The following is an 18,490-nucleotide window of genomic DNA, read 5'->3' on the forward strand; positions in this document are numbered from 1 at the left end:
TCTGGCGCAGGCTGGAAAAGCAAGTCTTCCTATATTAACCCCCCCCCACAAAAAAATGACAGCTCTAAAAGTCACCTCTCCCTCATATAACCTCATTCAAATTCACTCTTAACTTTACTATTATATGTTATATGTTGAGGAAGTGTTTGGTTTTAAGAAGAAAAAAACGAAAAAGCAAAAGCGCAAACATCTGTTTCCTCCTTCACGGTCCCAGCGCCGAGCTGCTTCCTCTGCACACAGAGTGGAGTCTGGTGGATCTGGGTTAAACGTGGCACGAAGCCCGAGGGAAGAACAAGAAAAATTCTTCATAATAATCTTTTAAAAACAAGTAACGCGCGCGCGCGTAATGATCCGCCGCGCGTAAAAAGCAAAAAGTACTAAAAAGCTGCAAACGAGACTCGCGGGGGGGGAAAGAATAAAAGCAGAAGCACGGAGTTGCAAAATAACTGTATCTTTACCAGGAAAATCATATTGACGAGCAGTGTGTGTGTGTGTGTGTGTGTCATACTCACACACACACACACACACACACACACACAAAGAGGTTTGTGGAGAGGGCAGCAGCCCGCTGCGTAATCACTCGCCATCACTTCCCCTCTGCATTTTTTTTTTTTTTGTGAATGGAGCTCATTATGCATGCAGCCTCCACGCAGCTCCATTCACAAAGCGAGCGCTCCCTCCTCTTCCCCCTGCTGCATGCGAAGTGCTGCGTGGATCCCTCCGCTCCGCCACTCCGCCGCGCCGCTGCCCAAATGACCACAAACGGTTAACGGATGGATTATAAGATGGACGGATATTTGGACCAGCAAGTGCCTTACACGTTAGCAAATGTACGTATGTGTGGAACGAAAGTGCTTCTGTTTCTTCAACTTGCAAATGCTTTGTTGTTGTTGTTGTGTTGGGGTTTTTTTTTTGCGCGTCGTGCGTAACGACTCGGCCACCGGGCTTCATCTCTCTCCGCCTCGCGTCTGCACGAGTTTTTCCTCCAGCAGCTGTGCGCGCGCGACGGAAAAAAAACCCCCAAAACAATATATTATATTTCCCCCCAAAAGTGAAGCAGAGAGAAAGCCCCATCGTGTTTTTGTATTCTTTGGGAAGTCATGTTCGTCGGCGGCTGCGCTCGTTGCGCGGAGATTCCGCGGCGGAGAGTTTGTGCCAAGCGGCCGCTGCGTGACTCCAGACGCAGGCAGAAGCAGCACTTTTGTTTTTTCTTCCCAACGTGATTGTGGCTCATGCAACAGAGAAAAACGTGTCGTTGTCTGGAGCGGCAGCAACTGATGTTCACCCACAAGCTGCAGCAATGAGACTCCCACATTTGTAACCCCTCACAAATGATTTCATTATTTTGTCCCATTGCTTAATCCCTGCATTGCTTTAGTTTGCACATCATGGCATCCTCTGTTTCCAACGTGTTGGAAAATGCCCCCCTGCACTCCTGTTGTGTCTCTTCTCACTTCACATCTGTGGCTTTTTTGCAGAAGTCGCAGGGAAATGGGCCCCTGAATAGACTGTTGATGGCAGCGAAGAGGAAATACATGGACACAGAATTGCCCCCTCAGGAATCCGAAGGTAAAGTACAGAGAGAGAGAGAGAGAGAGAGAGAAGAGTGGAAGTTCTCTAAAGTGTCACCGTGATTTATAATGAACCTGCAAGGCAACAGCCCAGTTTTTTTTTAAATATTATAAGACACACATAGGAAGTAACTGTGTCATCCTGCAGTGTATTGATCATTTCTCCTTCTTCTTCTCTGTCTCTCTGTTCAGACCTCTTCCAGGATTTAAGCCAACTCCAAGAGACATGGCTCACAGAAGGTGAGACGAGCCTGCAGGCAGATTTTCTTTTTCTTTCTCTTTCTCGATCTGTGCCTTTTCTTTGTGGTGACAAGTCGCCAGAGGTTGATGATGTATCCGTCTGGATACTGGCAAAAAAAAGAAAGACAGACAGAAGAGGAGATTGCCTCCAGGTTTTATTTTTTTCTGTCAGTCCAAAACGGTGTTGCAACAAAGTGCACTTTCATCAATCCGGATGAAAACTTCATCATCATCGGGGAAAACTTTCTGATGCTCGTGAACCACACAACGCTGAGAGAAAAGAAAAGGAGAGAGAGAGAGAGAGAGAGAGAGAGAGAGAGAAGGCAGACGGGACGTTATTAGCTTTGAGCGTGTCCTATTTTGGCCATGTTGGCAATGTGGCGAGCTCGCCAGCCCCCCTGCAGCCAATGCAAACAAAACAGGGCCTGTGTCACTCAAAAGGCACATAGCGATGGAATGAGGTGCCCGGGTTCCGAGGCAACTGTCAGCCCGTAGACTTGATAAGTGCAGTGATGACTTGAGCCCTAATGGAGTAATTACACTGTATGTGGAGAGGAGGGAGAGGAGGAGGGACACACGCACAGCACAAGTCGTGAGTCACGATGCCTGAGGTTTTTCCTGCTGCTGACCTGGAGCGAGGCTGTGGCAGGACGGGGACGGGGGGACGGGGGGACGGGGGGGCAGTAAAAGGGAGAATGGCACCAGGGAGGTGTGAGTTTTGTTTGTGTCGGTTGCTTTGATGTTGGAGGTTTTATAGGGAAGTTTCTTCTTGTGCGTTCTAACGATGACTCACACAAAACTGTATTAATCCCAATTTTAAAAGTCCCCCTCCTCTCAAAATGTGCTTTGCTTCTTATTGTGTGAGCTTCATTCACATCCTCTTGTCTGTACTTATTGTACAAGCTGCCACGACTAGTTTTGGTTCCAGCTGTGGTCCCAACATGCGACATCACACATCCTGAGCTTTTATTTTCTGAAATTGAAAAAAAACATTTTCATATTCCCGAGATTTTAGATCGTCCAACTAAGGGGAGAGGAAGTAGACGGATTTTGGGAATTTAAAATGGAAACGTTTGGAGGGAAGGTTAAATTCACGACAGTTACTTTGCCGATGAAGTGCATATCAAGTGTCTGGGTGGTGCTCTGTTGTTACGGCAACGGTGGAATTTCCCAATATTTCTCAGAATGAAAAATGTCGCCTTTTTTAAATCGGGGGGGGGGGAAGTGAGACAGTTGTCCTGAGGCCAGACAGACATTTGAATACATCCCGCTCCCTGGTCAGCTACTGTTTTATGACAAAACAAATACTGTATGCATGTCGGCTTTCTCACCTCTTCTCAATGAGGCGTCGGAAGAAGCGGCGAGTTCACTTCACACCGGCGTCTCAACGAAGACAACAACAGAAAAAACAAGAGCCAATAAAACGGCGACAATGGGAGTCGCTTCAAAGTCGGAGGCCTATTCGTATTCACACGGTTTAGCCATGTGTGAATGGCTTAAAGGGTGAGTTCGTGCAAAAACAAGGTTTTTGTCGCTCAACCCTATTGTGGAATTTGATCAATTTTGGATAGTTTTGGTTTTATCCGCCCAAGAAATATCAGCCTACAACAGTGGAGGTGAATGGAATTAAACTGGGTGCTGATAGAAATGACTGTGATCAGTTTTCATTCCGATCTACAAAAACTGATGACGGCATGTGTTCTCTGGATTACTCACACTTTTTTTCGGGAAGAGATTGCTGTTGAATTTTGTCTTTTTGAGCTCCGCAAACGACTCTCCACTCACGTCCATTGTGTACCGGTGGCACCAGGAATCAAATCCTGGGGGAAATAAAGAAGCAATACTTCAGTTCAGTCTCAAAGGAAACATGTCATGTCGGGTGGCAGCTTATTGTCGACTCACCGTGAACATGGCTTGAAAAACAACAACAACAACAACAAACAAAAAAAAAGCAGGACAGAAAGATGGAAGTGTAACTTCATCAAAGTGCTCTTTAACCCTAAGTGCCGGCTTGTTTCTCAGCTTCCCCGGCTCAAGAACCGCTCCTTTTTTTCCTGCCTGCATTAATTAAAGACCCTATCATGACTGATTGCAGTTGTGAGGGATTCACCGAGATTGTAAAAACCTGGTTAGCTGCAGGCACTTTTTTTTTTCTCTTCTTTTTTTTGTCCAGCCAAAGGAGAGCGGAAGCGAGAGCGTGAAGTTCTTCCGAATGCCAAGAGTTCAGGAGCTTGTCACATCTTGTCTCATTTTGGCCTTTAAGGTTTATATGACTGGGGCGGCTTGGCCCCCTCCCAGGATCTCCCACTGAGGGAGAGGGAGAGAAGAAGAAGAAGAAGAAGAAGAAGAAGAAGAAAAAAAGTCATTCAAGGTGCCTGGAAGCGTCGGGGAGGAACATGCGTCTGTGCTCGTATAAACACACACTTCCTTCTTGTGCTGACTTGCATCTCAAAGCCCCTGACGAGGTGTTCCTGGAAACAAATCAGATGCACATGCAAGCAACACACACACACACACACACACACACACACACACACACACACACACACACACACACACACACACACACACACACACACACACACACACACACACACACACACACACACACACACACACACACACACACACACACACACACACACACACACACACCGCGGGTTGGGCTGAACTGGGACGGTCGCCGTCCACGTTGCTCCGCCGTGAGGTCCAGCGTGTTCCCTGTCGGACATGTTGAAACTAGTGGAAGTGATTGATTGTCGGCCCCCTGCTCCGTCTCATGCAGCGGTTTGATTTCTCCTCCTCCCCCCCTCGGGGCTAAAGGACTGAAAAGTTAAAAGGGGGTTAATATCATTATGCTATAGTAAACCACAGGATGCCGGGCGTTATGTAAGGGAGATCGATGTGATTTCATCTGAAAATGCTCCGCAAAGAAACGCCTCTCGTCCGGTTTCCTCCGCACAGGAAGGAGGAGTGTGACGACAAGAAAGTGGATTTGAATTTCTCGTTTCCTCTTTTTGTCCTCGGCTTCTGTTGCCCTTTTTCTCCCCCCCCAGAGTTTTGGTTTCTGTCTTCTGCGCATCATTGTCTGGAAATCATGAAAGTGAAAGAGGAGAGGAGAGGCCGGTGAGGTCGAGTGTTGGCTTGAGATTCAGGTTTTCGTGTGAAGTCACTTTAAATAGATACTCTTAAAAAAAGGAAGCTTTTTTAAAATGGGCTTGTTTAGTTCATATTCGTGAGCGACCGTTGCTCAAGTGGCACACAGGACGTGTTGCCATTTTTGTTTTCTTGTAGCCCACTAGGCCGCCCGATTGGCTCCATGATATTTTTAATGATAGCCATCGACTTTTCCCTCTTGCAGTTGAGCTCGCTCCATGACGCACGTGTGACTGTCGGGGCGATGGAAAACACTTCTTTAAAAACCCCAGAAACCTGCGGAGCTGGAGAAGTGCCAGAAAGGGGTTGCCCTGCCCCCGGGTTTCCCGCTCTAACGTTTAGGTCATTAAATCAGGGGCTATAGCAAAAAAGTAAATGGGGAATCTGACCTTCTCGACCCCCCTGGTGGGCAGTTGGCCCGGCGAGGGATTTGGGGGCTTCGCAGGAACCTCTTTGTGGCGACCCCAAGAAAAGTGCAAAAAAGCTTCAAAGGGGACGATCGTGAACGAGCTGTGATCTGAACTGATCTGCTGACGTGACCGACGCTCGGATCCTACATGAGTTTAATCATGAGAGAGTGTGTTGTAATGAGGGTCATGGAAATTGTGCAGCGCTGCAAGTAATTATAGATCAAATCAAGATACGGCGCGCGCACGCGCACACACACACACACACACACACACACACACACACACACACACACACACACACACACACACACACACACACACACACACACACACACACACACACACACACACACACACACACACACACACACACACACACACACACACACACACACACACAGTGTATTTAAGCCTCATCGCCCTGTGCTCCATATGACAGAGGCTGACCAGTTTCAACTTCTTCCATCGTCTACCGCTTTATCCATTTAAGGGTCGCGGGGGGGCTGGAGCCAATCCCAGCAGACATTGGACGGTCAATTTAGAGTCTCCAATGAACCTCACCCCATTCTGCATGTCTCTGGACAGTGGGATGAAGCCGGAGAACCCGGAGAGAACCCACGCATACACGGGGAGAACACGCAAACTCCACACGGAAAGGCCCTGGTTGGTTTGAACCGGGACCTCACAGAACCTTCCTGCTGTGAGGCGACGGTGCTCACCACTACACCACCGTGCAGCCCCCGGTTTCAACTTCTTACTTACTTCAAATCATCGCTCCGTGATTTCAACTATAGAGAAACGCGCTGATGGAAGCCGTTTTCCAGGGAATGCTTTTACCTCAACCTCCGCAAGCTTCGCTCGACCTCACCTCTCTCCTGCCTCGCCCACGCCAGCAGGTGAAATCCGGACTCCTTGACCCCCGACGTTCTCTCGACGGTGTCGCAAGTTCGTCAACCGGCGCTCGACAGATTCCCTCACTTGTTCAGCCAGAACGGCCAGTTTAGGCTGTTGGTATTTTTTCTACAGGGGGAAACACACAAACGTCCAGTGGTTCAAAGCTCGACCGTTTTGCTCCTTATTAGTGAGTTTGACGCGTGAAATCTGGAAAGACAAAGGTCTAGACTATACCAAGACATGTTGGAGCTTCACAAAACCAGGTTCACGCGAGTGAGAAACGAGCCTCGACGTTCCTCGTGTATTGATCTCGAGCGCTGGCATCGAAAAATGAAGTGAAGGGAAGTGAAGGTCGCCTGGACGAAGCCCAACAAGGGCTCTGACGAGAGATTTCAAGGAGGTGGCAAAAGAGTTAAAGAAATGAGAGGCACAGAAAAGGTCAGGCTTTGTCTCAAATATAGGAATAATGTTAAAAAACGATACAGTTGCCGATTATTATTTTCTTTTTGTTCTTCTCATTTTCAGCTCAGGTTCCCGACAGCGACGAGCAATTTGTTCCTGATTTCCACTCTGAGAACTGTGAGTACTACTTTCATATTCAATGAGTTCTGTCAACGTGGTGTCTTGTGTATGCAGTATAGTGCATAGATCAGATCTTATTGTATGTTGTGCACGTGCCACACGGGAGAGCTGCGCGTGTGGACAGTCTTTACCCATGTTTCAGATTTTGGTCAGTTGGTCACATGCAGACTGCTGCTCGCCGATGTTGCAGTCATCTCGTTGGCAGTCGGAGCCGTGTGCAGAAGCAGAAGGCCCCCAATGAGCCGGTCATGACGTGAATTTGTTTTGCCGGCGTTACGCGCCTGTGTGTGCCTGTGTGTGTGTGTGTGTGTGTGTGTGTGTGTGTGTGTGTGTGTGTGTGTGTGTGTCGATGCCATTTGCATGCCTTTGAAAAGCTGAATGGGTCCCGGCCCAGGAAACCGGTAAAAAAAAAGAAAAGGGCCCAGGTACAAAGTTGGCCCTTTGTGCGCGTCGGAAGGTGCAAAAAGGAAAAGCAAATTCCTGGGCCGCACAACTGAGCGGCTATTTGAATGAAGTCCCCCCCGCCCCCCCCCCCTTTTTTTTGTTGTTGTGCGTCCCTCAACAATGGTGATTCAGGATCTGGGCTGGGAGAACGTGACGCTCCACAAACAGTTTTTTCTCCTTCTTCCCCGTCCCGTTCAGCGCTCTGCGGGGCTTTGTGTGTCTTTAGCAGTGACTCTGACAGGGTCACTCGAAGACGAACCTCCAGAATAATCTCGTCCCAAAAGTAAAAAAAACAAAACAACCTTTGACAGCTCTCGGCCCCAGTCAAAAGGTCGCTTCCTCCCAGCGCGGCCCTCGCGTGTAACCATCGCGCGGTGTTAACCAGCGCCGAGTCACGACTGGTCAGCCTCCTCCGTGACATATGCCCTGTGCATCATTGTCCCCCCCCGTCTGTTGGCCAACAATGCGGCGGAGGAAGTGGAGATGAACCCCGGGGCGCACGGGGGTCATGTCTACTTAACCTCCTGGCCCGGCGGCCAATCAGCTGTCAGGGCTCTGCTAAGGGGTTGACCTGGGTATGATTTGCAGGGTCACGGTGGGGGGGGGGGGGCTTCAGTTTGACGGGCAGCTCACTTATACGCGCTAGAGACACTCGGGCGTTGACAGTGTCCCCGCTGGTCACACTCAGTAGCCACGGCGGCTCGTAGGAGCATCTCTATTCAGCCGTGATTGATGGAAAACTGAAGTTGACAGGCGGACTATAAATATATTCATTGTGCGGCTCTATGAAGAGCACAAAACCGACTTTATCTCCTCACAAAGTGGCCTGAGAGGCCGTCTGGAGTGCAGGTGACTCACCTGCTTTGGAAACTCGAGCACATAAAGAGAAAGAGCATAAAGCGAAGCCCTAATCCCAGGTGACCGTGGTATAATTGAGGCTCGCACTGAGAGAAACACGTCGCCCTGGTTTAAATTAAAACATTGTTGTTTACTGAGTCAGGCTGTTACCTGCATGGGCGCGGACGGCGTTGACGGAGACGGAGAGAGGGAAGAGGAAGACGTGAAGAAGAAAAACACGGGGGGGGGGGGGCTGGAATGCTAGATTAGAGGAAAAAAGAGAGGAGGGATTGTGCAATACCTGCACATCTGGAAAGTCTATCTCATCTGCTCCGTTCTCCTCCTGGTCCGCAGCTAACAAGCCCGCTCTGTCTGCAGGCTGCCACCGAGGGAAGGTTACGCAAACTCACAGCTCCTATGTACTTGCTGACCTGCCTGCGTGTGTGTGTGTGTGTGCGTGTGCGTGTGTGTGTGTAAAGGTAATTGAGCCACTGGTGATAACAGCACACGCCATATTTCTTTTTTTCTTTTTCTCTTTCTCCTCCATTGAACTAATGTGATTGGCCCCTTTTTTTTTCGTGGAAGTTTTTTAAGCGGAGGATGTGATTTTTATCTCGTGCTCATCAAGAGCAGAGGAGGATTAATGTTTGCCTCTCGGTGCTGACAGCACCTTCGGGGTGGGGGGGGGGTTGTCCTCGCCTGACGCTGGGCCTGTCGGACAGATTCCTTTTGTCTGTTTACCGCCTGCGGGACACACACACACACACACACACACGCACATATGGAGGTGTCAGTCCAACTTATGATGCACATAAACTTAATGAAGACGGTTTTTGAACACGTCGCAGCACTTCACTTCTTTTTCTTGCGTGGGAGGCCGCGGCCGTCCAGAGCTCGCTCTTCTTTGTCCCAGTATGTTGTTTACACTCGGAGCAGCTCCAGAGATGTGACCCATTCATAAATTCTCTTCCCTGCGTGCGTAAGAGGAAGTGTGTGCGCGCGCCGCCACCCCCACCTCCCCCCAGTCCTCGGCTGCTCTCTCCAGTCCTCAGTCTCAGTCTTCATTCATAAAAAACCCTTACAGTACTACAGACCCCCCCTCTCTGACACCCCCTCCCGTCCAAGTGGATACTCCAAACCCCTCCCTCCCTTCCTGTGTCTGTACAAACTTAGTCGAATTTGAAAATCTGGACACCCCCTCCCCCCCTTTCCCTTTTCTTTCTATGTTTCTCTCTCCACACACACACACACACACACACACACACACACACACACACACACACACACACACACACACACACACACACACACACACACACACACACACACACACACACACACACACACACACACACACACACACACACACACACACACACACTGAATGCTCCAAGATGTGAACTAATCCAGCGATTTCGGGGCCTGTGTGGGACGATTGTTTAGTTCTGAGCCTCGCAGTAATTATATAGGAAGTTGTGGCTATAGAACGCTGTGACAGTGCTTTTCACCGAGCGACTTTAGCGAAGGAGAGAAGGCAAGATTTAAAATACAGGGCGTTTGGAGAGTACAGGAAGAAGAGGAGAGAAGGAAAGATACGAACTCAACTGCAACTGTACGAAAAAATCTGCCTCCTCTTTGTGATTTTGGTTTGATCTTCATGAATCTTGTTTTTTATAGTGTAGCATGAACCAAAAGATGTTCTTATTACTGTTCACATGTGACAAAACAAATCCTCAAAGAGAAAAGAAAAAAAGCTGGAAGTAGATCGTTTCGGCCATCGGGGAAAATTACTTTCCAATTAATTTTCCGTTGATAGACTATAAAAGAAAAGGCAGAAAGATAGATGGAGAGGAACAGGCGAGAGGGGAGGGAAGGCGAGGCTCCCGTCAGCGTGTCTCTCTGGCTCCGTGTGTTCTGCTTTGTCATGAATCCACAGCCCTCCTCTTGTTTGGGGATGTTTTTCTGGATCAGAACTGGCCCAATCAGGCCCCATGTAGGAGCATGGGGCGACGGGTGAATGGAGCCCCTCCCTCCCTCCGTCCCCTCCCTCCCTCCCTGCCCAAAAGAGAAACATGCACCTCTGTGTTCTCCACTTTCCAAAATACAGCTGCTATGCAACAAAGCGCGCAAAAAAACATCCAGGTGCCTGCCAGATATGCGCCGACACAGCTCCGCTCCGGGGAGGCGAAGGCTTTTTCCTCAATGAGCCGGTTTGTGTTCTGTCGCAGTGTTTCTGTTTTGTTTTGCTTCCGAGTTTGAAATGGTTGATTTCTCGTCCTTGGACAGATGATTCCGTTTGACAGCCTCTCATCCACACACACACACACACACACACACACACACACACGCGCACACACACACGCGCACACGCGCGCAAACTTCAGCCCTGCACTTTTCATGAATGGGCTGGTTTGTGAAAGACTGGCTGAGGCAGCACATTGAGTTGAGAGGAGTGGACATTCATTCAGGACTGCGGGGGGCCATTATTCCACCTCCAACAACACCTATGAGAGGTTTTCTGCCAACCTTCATGTGACAAACAACTTTTATTTTCCCCCCCAAGAACTTTTGTTTGTTTTGTAAGGGTTATGCAACTCCTGTTTTTTAAAAAAATGTTATCTGGTTATCTCTGTTTGCACTTCCTGTCTTTAGTGTGTAGTCCAACCACACGTTCTTCAGTCGATCGAATCCGATGTAAAAAAATGATTTTTTTCTAAAAAAAAAAAGGGCCAAGCGTGCGGCGTAATAGGTGTTTAACAGCTTCCAGTGGGGAAGTAAAAGCTTGAACTCCTCCGTGTTGATTCAGAACAGCCCTGTCGAAGCCGGGGGGGGGGGGGGGGCAGGGATTTGAGCCAGGCAGCGCAGCCTCGGGTGTCAGCAGCAGCATAGCTTTGTGAATGGACGGCAGTGTGTGTTTTATTACAGGGAGAGCTAGGGGAGGTGTGTGTGTGTGTGTGTGTGTGTGTGTGAGTGTGTGTGTGTGTGCATGTAGTTCGAGGAATAGAGAGTTTGTGTGTGCCGGTGCATCCCTTCGATGCTCATATGAACACACACACAAATATATATGTGTGTGTGTGTGTGTGTGTGTGTGTGTGTGTGTGTGTGTTTGTGTGTGTGTGTGTGCGCTCCGGGAGGACGACAGTCGTGCGTTTCCGCAGCTGGGATGTTTTTCTCTTTTCCGAAAAAGCGAGCGGAGACCAAAGAGGGGAACAGATGCTGTGAAAAAAGAAAAAAGACGGGGCGCGGCCATAAATATAACCGTAGTTTGAAGTTGAAGCGATGACTAGTGAGCAGACACTGGGCTTGTGTCAGCTGGAGTCCAGACTGTTTTGCCTGTTGAAGGAGAACTCCGTTCAACTTTAGGGTCTTGGTCCGAAATTTTTCGCCACAATTCCGATGATCAGTGATAATGAGATCGTACTCACCCAGTGGAAGTGGAAATGCAGTGACTGTAGAGAGAAGTCAGACAGGGTGAGAAACACAAGTGGTTAGACAATTAAAAAACAAACCCCCGGGTTTTCACCTCCAAATGGAGTGATGGGGATAATTTGGCTGAACTGTATCTAAAGGATCTACAGGCAGGATTTGAACTTCTCTCATTCTTTACTTTACACTTCTGCCACTCTACACATGCATGGCCGAGTGCAACACAATTGAAGGCCTTTGGGCAAAGTCTTAGCCGTTATTCATGTTTGCATGATTAATCACATGTTGCTTCTCGCTCGGCCCTTTCGGTCACGGTTGAAGGAGACGTTACACAAACTAGTTCCTTTCCTGTCGAGTCCCTTGTGTTTCTTGCGTTGTTGCAGTTGTGTATGTCAATATGTTCCGTATTCCAGGATTACTTTGGTGGAACTCTGACTCGAGTCGGAACAAGTTGTGACAAAATCCGCTTTTAAGATGTGTTCTCGGTCTTAGCCCGGGTCTCCCTCTTTTGTTCCACTTTGGTACGCGTGACATTTCAGCACGCACTGTACATGGACGCAGAAAACACACACGAGTGGAAGAGGCAGCTGCCGGGCTGAACCCGTGGTAACCTGCTGACACGGGCCAGTAGGTGTGTGGAGCGAGCCGAGAGCCGGCATATGGCCGAATCGATCCTCGCTGATCCAGGGGAGGAGGAGGAGGAGATGGAGAGGGTTGATAGATGAGTTGATAAAGATAAAGTGAAGATAAATCAACATGGAGGCAGATAGGGGAAGGAGAAGGGGGTAAGAGTGGGTCAAAAGTGCCATGAAGCATTACGGTCAAGATCCCAATCGAGAAGCGGGGGGAGGGTGGAAGGGGTGGGGGGTGGGGGGCTGCGAGAAGATCAGGAAGAGCCGTGGAAGTGGCATGTGCGCTGATAATTTCCAGCAAGGTGTCCCGGCCTCTCTGTGCCTTATCTCCCTCCGATGGAGCGGATTGCTCCTGCTGGAAAACCCACGGAGAGTAACGCTGCACATCCCCCTCTCCGCACATCCAGGACACCCTGGTGGGCAGCGGCAGCTCATTATATCATCTCAGTAACAGTGTGGGGGGAGGGATCGATCACTACATTAAACATTAAGAGAGGACAGCTATATTGGGGGAGGGGGCGGCTGAGGGATCGGAGAGTGAGGAGTCAATATTGTGCCAGATTAATTACAGCCATCCCTCGCCTGTGACGGGACGTCCCTCTCGCCTGCACTCGTCCCGGGACAGGGATGTATTGTGTCAGGTCCGCTGAGCAGCAAAGGGGCAGCGAGATTTACGACTGGTCAGTGGCCATTTATAAAAAGCCAACGCGGCACAATTGAAAGCGAAGTGGACAATGGGGAAAACGTGAGATGTCATGACCATTTACCGATGAACGTATTGATCCCTTCACGCTTAAGACTGTGGAAATATATGTTTATATAAGTCGATTACTATATCTGGGTGTTTCCTTTTCTCGTGTCTATGTTGAATTGATATACTGTAAACTCTCATTTGTACCTGGATTATGTTCCTTAACCTTACAATTACTTTCTATTCCTCAGATTTTATCTGAGTACACCGTCATTTAAATTACTATGCAGGGAGTTGTAGCCCTTACAATTCTGGGGATTACCAGTAATTGGACACTACTTTTAAGTTCATGCACAAAACAGCTCACTCGGGGCTAAGAGTTGATTTGGGGGTTGTCATTTAAATCGTGGTGGAGTCGTCTTTCAGTGTGAGGAGTGAAGAGATGGTATCGCAAGTGAAAGCAAAACCAAATGGGAGAGAGGCCAAAGGTTGGTTGGCCAGGGTCAACAGTTGGGTAGAGTCCGCAAACACAGGAAACGTTTAAAATGGCTGACCGAGGAGCGCAAGTCTTGCGGATGAGCGTAAAATAATAAGCATGAAGACAAAAACCTCTTAAGAGTCAAGAATGCTCTGCAGGATGTAGGCGGACATGTTTCCTTGTCGACGGTCGAGAGAAAGACTTTGTGGCGGTAACCTCGGAGGATTCACCGCGACGCGCAAAGCCCCTGGAGAACCTTTAAAAACGGACCAGGCCAGGCTGCGGTTCATGGAAACACATAAAAAGGAAACTGGTGAGAGTTCTGGAACAAAAATCCACAAAGATTCTACGTCCCTATCAAAATGATGGAAGGAACATCTCGTGATCCGAAGCCGCCGCCGCCATTAGGCTGAATCAGTGTGCTCTGATTCAGCCCAATGCATCGGAACCCAATGTATCAGGACTAGAAGAAGAGCGTTCCAGGGTGAAGAGTTGGGATACCCCTCGAGTGGCTGAGTCTGTCACCTGATCTGAGTCCGACTGAGCAACGTCCACGTGGTGAAGACCAGACTAAAGGCAGCGACACCCCACAACAAGGTGAGGAGCTGTAGGTGACTGGAGGAGAGCGTCACCGGGGGAAGATACAAAGCCTCTGCTGACGTCTACGGGTCGAAGACATCAAGGAAGTTCTGGACTGTAAAAGGATTGTCCACAAAATATGAAATACAGTGATTTAGTGTGACTACTCTCTTCTGAACCGTGACCATGCCTTTGGCAGTACAATCCATCCCTGCTGGATACAGCACGAAGCGATTCTTTAAGCCCCATCTCATTGGGAATAAATAAGGATACTAGATTCAATCGATGGCTGATATCCTTCTGTACTAATGCTGATTGTTGAGAAGATTCATGGCCTAAGGGATCACTGGGGGGGAAAAAGAAAGAGAAGAAGCTGTAAATACTTGTTGTGACAAGAACATTCCGGCCACTTCACCATCTATTTCCAGTTGACAAAGGAGAAGTGAAACTTGGACCTCTGCAGAATTGAGTGTTCTAGTAACTTTCCCACGATGGGTGTCACTCAGATCTACATCCTGTTGGCCAACGCAACATGATGCATGAAAAACGTTCTAACGGCCAACCGAAGAAAAATTCAATTTGTGAAAAAGGGGCCTGGGTGTTGTGGCGATCCCCAATCATCTGCCTCGCTGATACCATTGTGCTTCCCATCAATCTCTTTAGGCCCGTTTGGCAGGTATCTGGACAGCAGTTCTTTAAATATTCAAGGGCCCGAACCATTATCAGATGAGAGAGAGGACAACCTGTAAATCAGATAGAGAAAAACACTAATGGATCCAACACTCCGGGGCTCCCCGAGCGGACAGATACCGAGAGCCACTCCTGGGCCTGTCGAGTCTCTCGGAGATGAGGAGGGAGTTTGTCAGTTGCCGGCTGAGCTGAGCTTTTCTCTCTGTCTCCCTCTCTCTGATTGTGCAGTGACCTGAGAAGCGCACACACACATGTACAGCACATGTTTCCACGCGCCAGTGGAATGACGGGATAGACTCTGTGTAGTCGAAACGGTCTGGATCATATTGTATCGCCTCGCTTCCCTTCCCGCTCTCCCTCTTTATCTTTCCACAGCGCTATGACCTAGCAGTAAATATTGGTCCAAAACAAAATCTGACTGTTACGCCTCATTAACCACATAAGTTACAGTATCGCAATCATTTTTTTAAAAAAACCTGCGCACACAAATGTGTATTTTTTGCCTTCAATTTCCTTAATTTGTGCGCAAGAACAATAATTCTTGGTCTCAAACATTTGTAAAGTTAGATTGATGTGATTACTGTTGTAAATTAATTAACAGCGATGTTTTAGTGTTGAGGGTCCAGAATTTTTCCATCATATTTTAATGTTATTATACTCCGGGGTGCGATTTGCTGGGGGGTGGGTGCGTGCGATTTCCCCCTTTCTGGTCTACATATCTCCTCCTCTGCTGAATTATCTTCATCCCTCCCCCTCAAAGTGATCAATGCTACTTCACCAATAGACTATATGAAATAGAATTTTTTTTTTTGAACTAAGTAAAGCGCGGTAACGTAAACAGTCTGCAGTCTTTCTGCTTTTTATCCAGATGCCCAAAAAGCAAAACATACCACGTGTGTAAAGTGAAGGTCACGTCTAACTATGTGTTGACAGTCAAATACTTAAACACGGCACCGTTGCTTTCCCCTATTCCGCTAAGCAACAAATGTCATTTGCGACCCACGTGAATCAATAGCTTCCTTTTCAACCTTTTAAAAGCAATTGTGGCATAATTGGCCTCCTTGTTTTTCATTGATCCATTGTGACCAGGTGTTTCCGGCGTTTCTCGGGGGCCACGTGCCGCTCGCACATGCACGATACACATCATGCGAGATAAGAACCAGATCTCTCCCCAGATAGCCCCCCTGCGATGGGACGACCGGACCCCGTCGCGTGCGTATTTACGTTACGCGCTCACATGCTCCTCGGGCTAAGCGCGATCCAGTCACCCTGTTTGACGCCGGGGCCGATGTCCGATGAGTTAGTGTGAGCGAGGCTGTCGTGCGCTTGCAGACTTCCAGAGACTCGCGACTTGGCCACGTCGCACATAAACATCCACAGTAAGACTCTCCAGATCCACTCCCGTCCTCGGGGTGGATTTCCCCTCACCGGGGCCTTTAATGGTAGGAAACACTCCGTCTAAAATTGAATGGAGGGAGTTCACGGCGAGGTCTCGCTCCGGTGATATTAATATTTTAATTCCTGTAAATCAGTGTTAATTGATTTTTTTTGGGGGGGGGGGACGCTCTATTTGGCAATATCCTTAATCACGTGCTGAGCAAAAATTTTCCATAAGTCGCCATCTCTCGTTTTTCCAGGAATCCAAAAGTGTGTCCGTCGTGTTCACACTATCTCCGTGTGGCTCAGCTGAGGGGCCCACTGTGTGGAGAAGAGAGTGTGTTTGGGGGGAGGGTCTGCCCCTGCGATTTGTTTGTGGTGGGTGTCTGTTGAATGGGACACCCCCCCCCGGCCCCCCCTCCGTAATGATCCCTCTACTTCCTAAAGCACTCAGCCATGACCATCACCTTTCACCCTGCATCCTCCTCTTCTAAGAGCCAACATTTACATATGTAAAAGTCCGTCTCCACCCCATCTTTAGCCGGGGAGGGAGTGGGGGGGGGGGGGTATCTCCCTATATGCGGAGCGCTCAGAATAGGCCGTCAATGGGAGAGGGTGAAGAATACCCCCAAAAATGAGGAAGGAGGAGATAAGGCAAGGCTGGGAGTGAGGAGGAGCCCTTTGACCTTATCAGTTAAGGAGGTGCTGGGAAATCTGCCAGTGCCGAGGGAGAGCGTGCACACACTCGTCCACAGGACAGTGCCGAGGCTCACACACGAAAATACTTTACTTCTGCATTAGCTCAAAATCATCTGCGTTAAGAGGCGACAGCGACGCCGGTGCTGCATCCGTCTCCTCACGTCCAAACAGCTTTCAGGTTCGTCACGCTCCGCGCTCACAGTTCACGAACCGAGAAAAAGAAGAAATGAAATACGAGGATCGCCGCGAAGGTCTGACGTAAGACTTTCCCACAAAATAAAAGCAGGAAGAGAAGGAAACCCGAAGGACATAACTCTCGCTGGAATCCGTTTATAAAACTGCCACCACCTTTGTAAACTTCAGCAGACACATTTGACATCATTTGGACAGGGAGATTTACCGTTCATACGCCAGAGAGTTTTGTTATAGTCAGCGGAAGAACAGTTTGTTTTAATATAAGGGCTATTCGTGGAACGGGATGTTACATTTATTCCCAAAATGACTTTTTTAACCGCCTTGGCGCAGAGTTGGTCCACAAACTGATTTCCACCTCAGGATACATTTGATGAAACCCAACTTTTCTTTTTCTTTCCCTAACACCTGCAAAGGCAGCGACGCTCCCGTCAGCTGCACTTTGTGTGTTTTGCGCTGGAACTGGTGTATTTCATTACTCGATCGACCAACTCTATCTAATGGGAGACGCAGGCGGCAGCAATCACAATCACTGGCAACAACGCAAGAAGCTGCCTGGCGCTCATCTACCAAATTAATTAATATTCCAAAAAGGTCTCACTCTCACACACACGCACACACACACACACGCACACACACACACACACACACACACACACACACACACACACACACACACACACACACACACACACACACACACACACACACACACACACACACACACACACACATACACACACACAAGCAGACCCCCCCCCAGCTGACGCCATTCCCAGGCCACGACTGTTTGAAATGGAACATCCTCCTAAACCCAGAGAGGGCCTCATCAAGGGACAGTATATTCCTGCCACTCACATCAGCGGATCTACTTGGCCGCCGCGTTGTGCCTGCACTTGTGCAAACTCTCCTCTCTGAGGATTGTTTGCAGTTCATGACCATGGCGGGGGGATGGGGGCGTAAAGTCAACAGACAAACACACTCGTATTATTAGAGCGGCGGCGCTCATGTGCCACCCTGTGCGCGCCGGCAGACGAGCTGTCGGGAGGCTGGAATCCCATCACGCCTGTCTGGGAAATCTGGGTAAATGCTCTTTAATCCCGTTGATCCTCCCGCTAAAGCCAACGCTTCCTCACCTGCCCGCCTGCCATGGGAGAGTGGGTGAGTGCCAAACCAGAAATAGTTAAAAAAAAAAAAGGTTAAGACGGAATAAACATCTGACTGGCATCAGGAAGGAAGTGACACCTGTTCGAAGCAGAAGTGCGCAGATGTTCGTGGACGACGACCCGACAGAGTCATCACTTCTTACTTTTTCTCCTTCCTGAAATTCAAGAATAAAAAAGGAAAGTTGGCCAGTGAAAGAGATCTGCCAGAAACCAAAGTGACATTATTAAAAATGTACTTGTTTTATGCGTCTAACAATTCAGAAGTGTTGAGGAAGGCAACAACAGATCTTATCTATTTGGCACTTTTACTTTACAAATCACTTTTAAGATTGTCATAATTTTGTTTCGATACTTCAACACGTAGTTTCAAACACTAAGTGAAAACCTTTTTTAATCTTTCTACTCCAGTTTTAACGACATTCATTC

At 48.6% G+C, this 18,490-nt stretch overlaps 1 protein-coding gene and 1 long non-coding RNA gene across 3 annotated transcripts in view; one reads left to right on the forward strand and one right to left on the reverse strand.

Annotated features, from left to right (window-relative positions):
* The first annotated feature begins 597 nt into the window (after positions 1-597).
* Positions 598-18,490, forward strand: part of etv4 (ETS variant transcription factor 4) — a 28,723-nt gene continuing 10,830 nt past the window's right edge. The window contains exons 1-4 of the mRNA XM_035612370.2: positions 598-830; positions 1,479-1,569; positions 1,764-1,811; positions 6,797-6,850. Coding sequence (XP_035468263.2) covers positions 774-830; positions 1,479-1,569; positions 1,764-1,811; positions 6,797-6,850 — 250 coding nt within the window. The 5' untranslated portion in view covers positions 598-773. The remainder of the gene's footprint in view (positions 831-1,478; positions 1,570-1,763; positions 1,812-6,796; positions 6,851-18,490) is intronic.
* On the reverse strand, positions 1,840-6,375 carry LOC118287346. Of its 2 annotated transcripts, none has more exons than XR_004785636.2 (3): positions 6,246-6,375; positions 3,528-3,631; positions 1,840-2,081 (listed from the first exon to the last, which is right to left on the reverse strand). It is a non-coding gene; the product is annotated as an uncharacterized LOC118287346 (long non-coding RNA). The 2 variants fall into 2 exon arrangements; XR_004785635.2 differs by lacking the exon at positions 6,246-6,375 and adding an exon at positions 4,467-4,572.

This window comes from Scophthalmus maximus, chromosome 16 (genome assembly GCF_022379125.1).
Source record: "Scophthalmus maximus strain ysfricsl-2021 chromosome 16, ASM2237912v1, whole genome shotgun sequence".
NCBI classification, from domain to species: Eukaryota; Metazoa; Chordata; class Actinopteri; order Pleuronectiformes; family Scophthalmidae; genus Scophthalmus; species Scophthalmus maximus.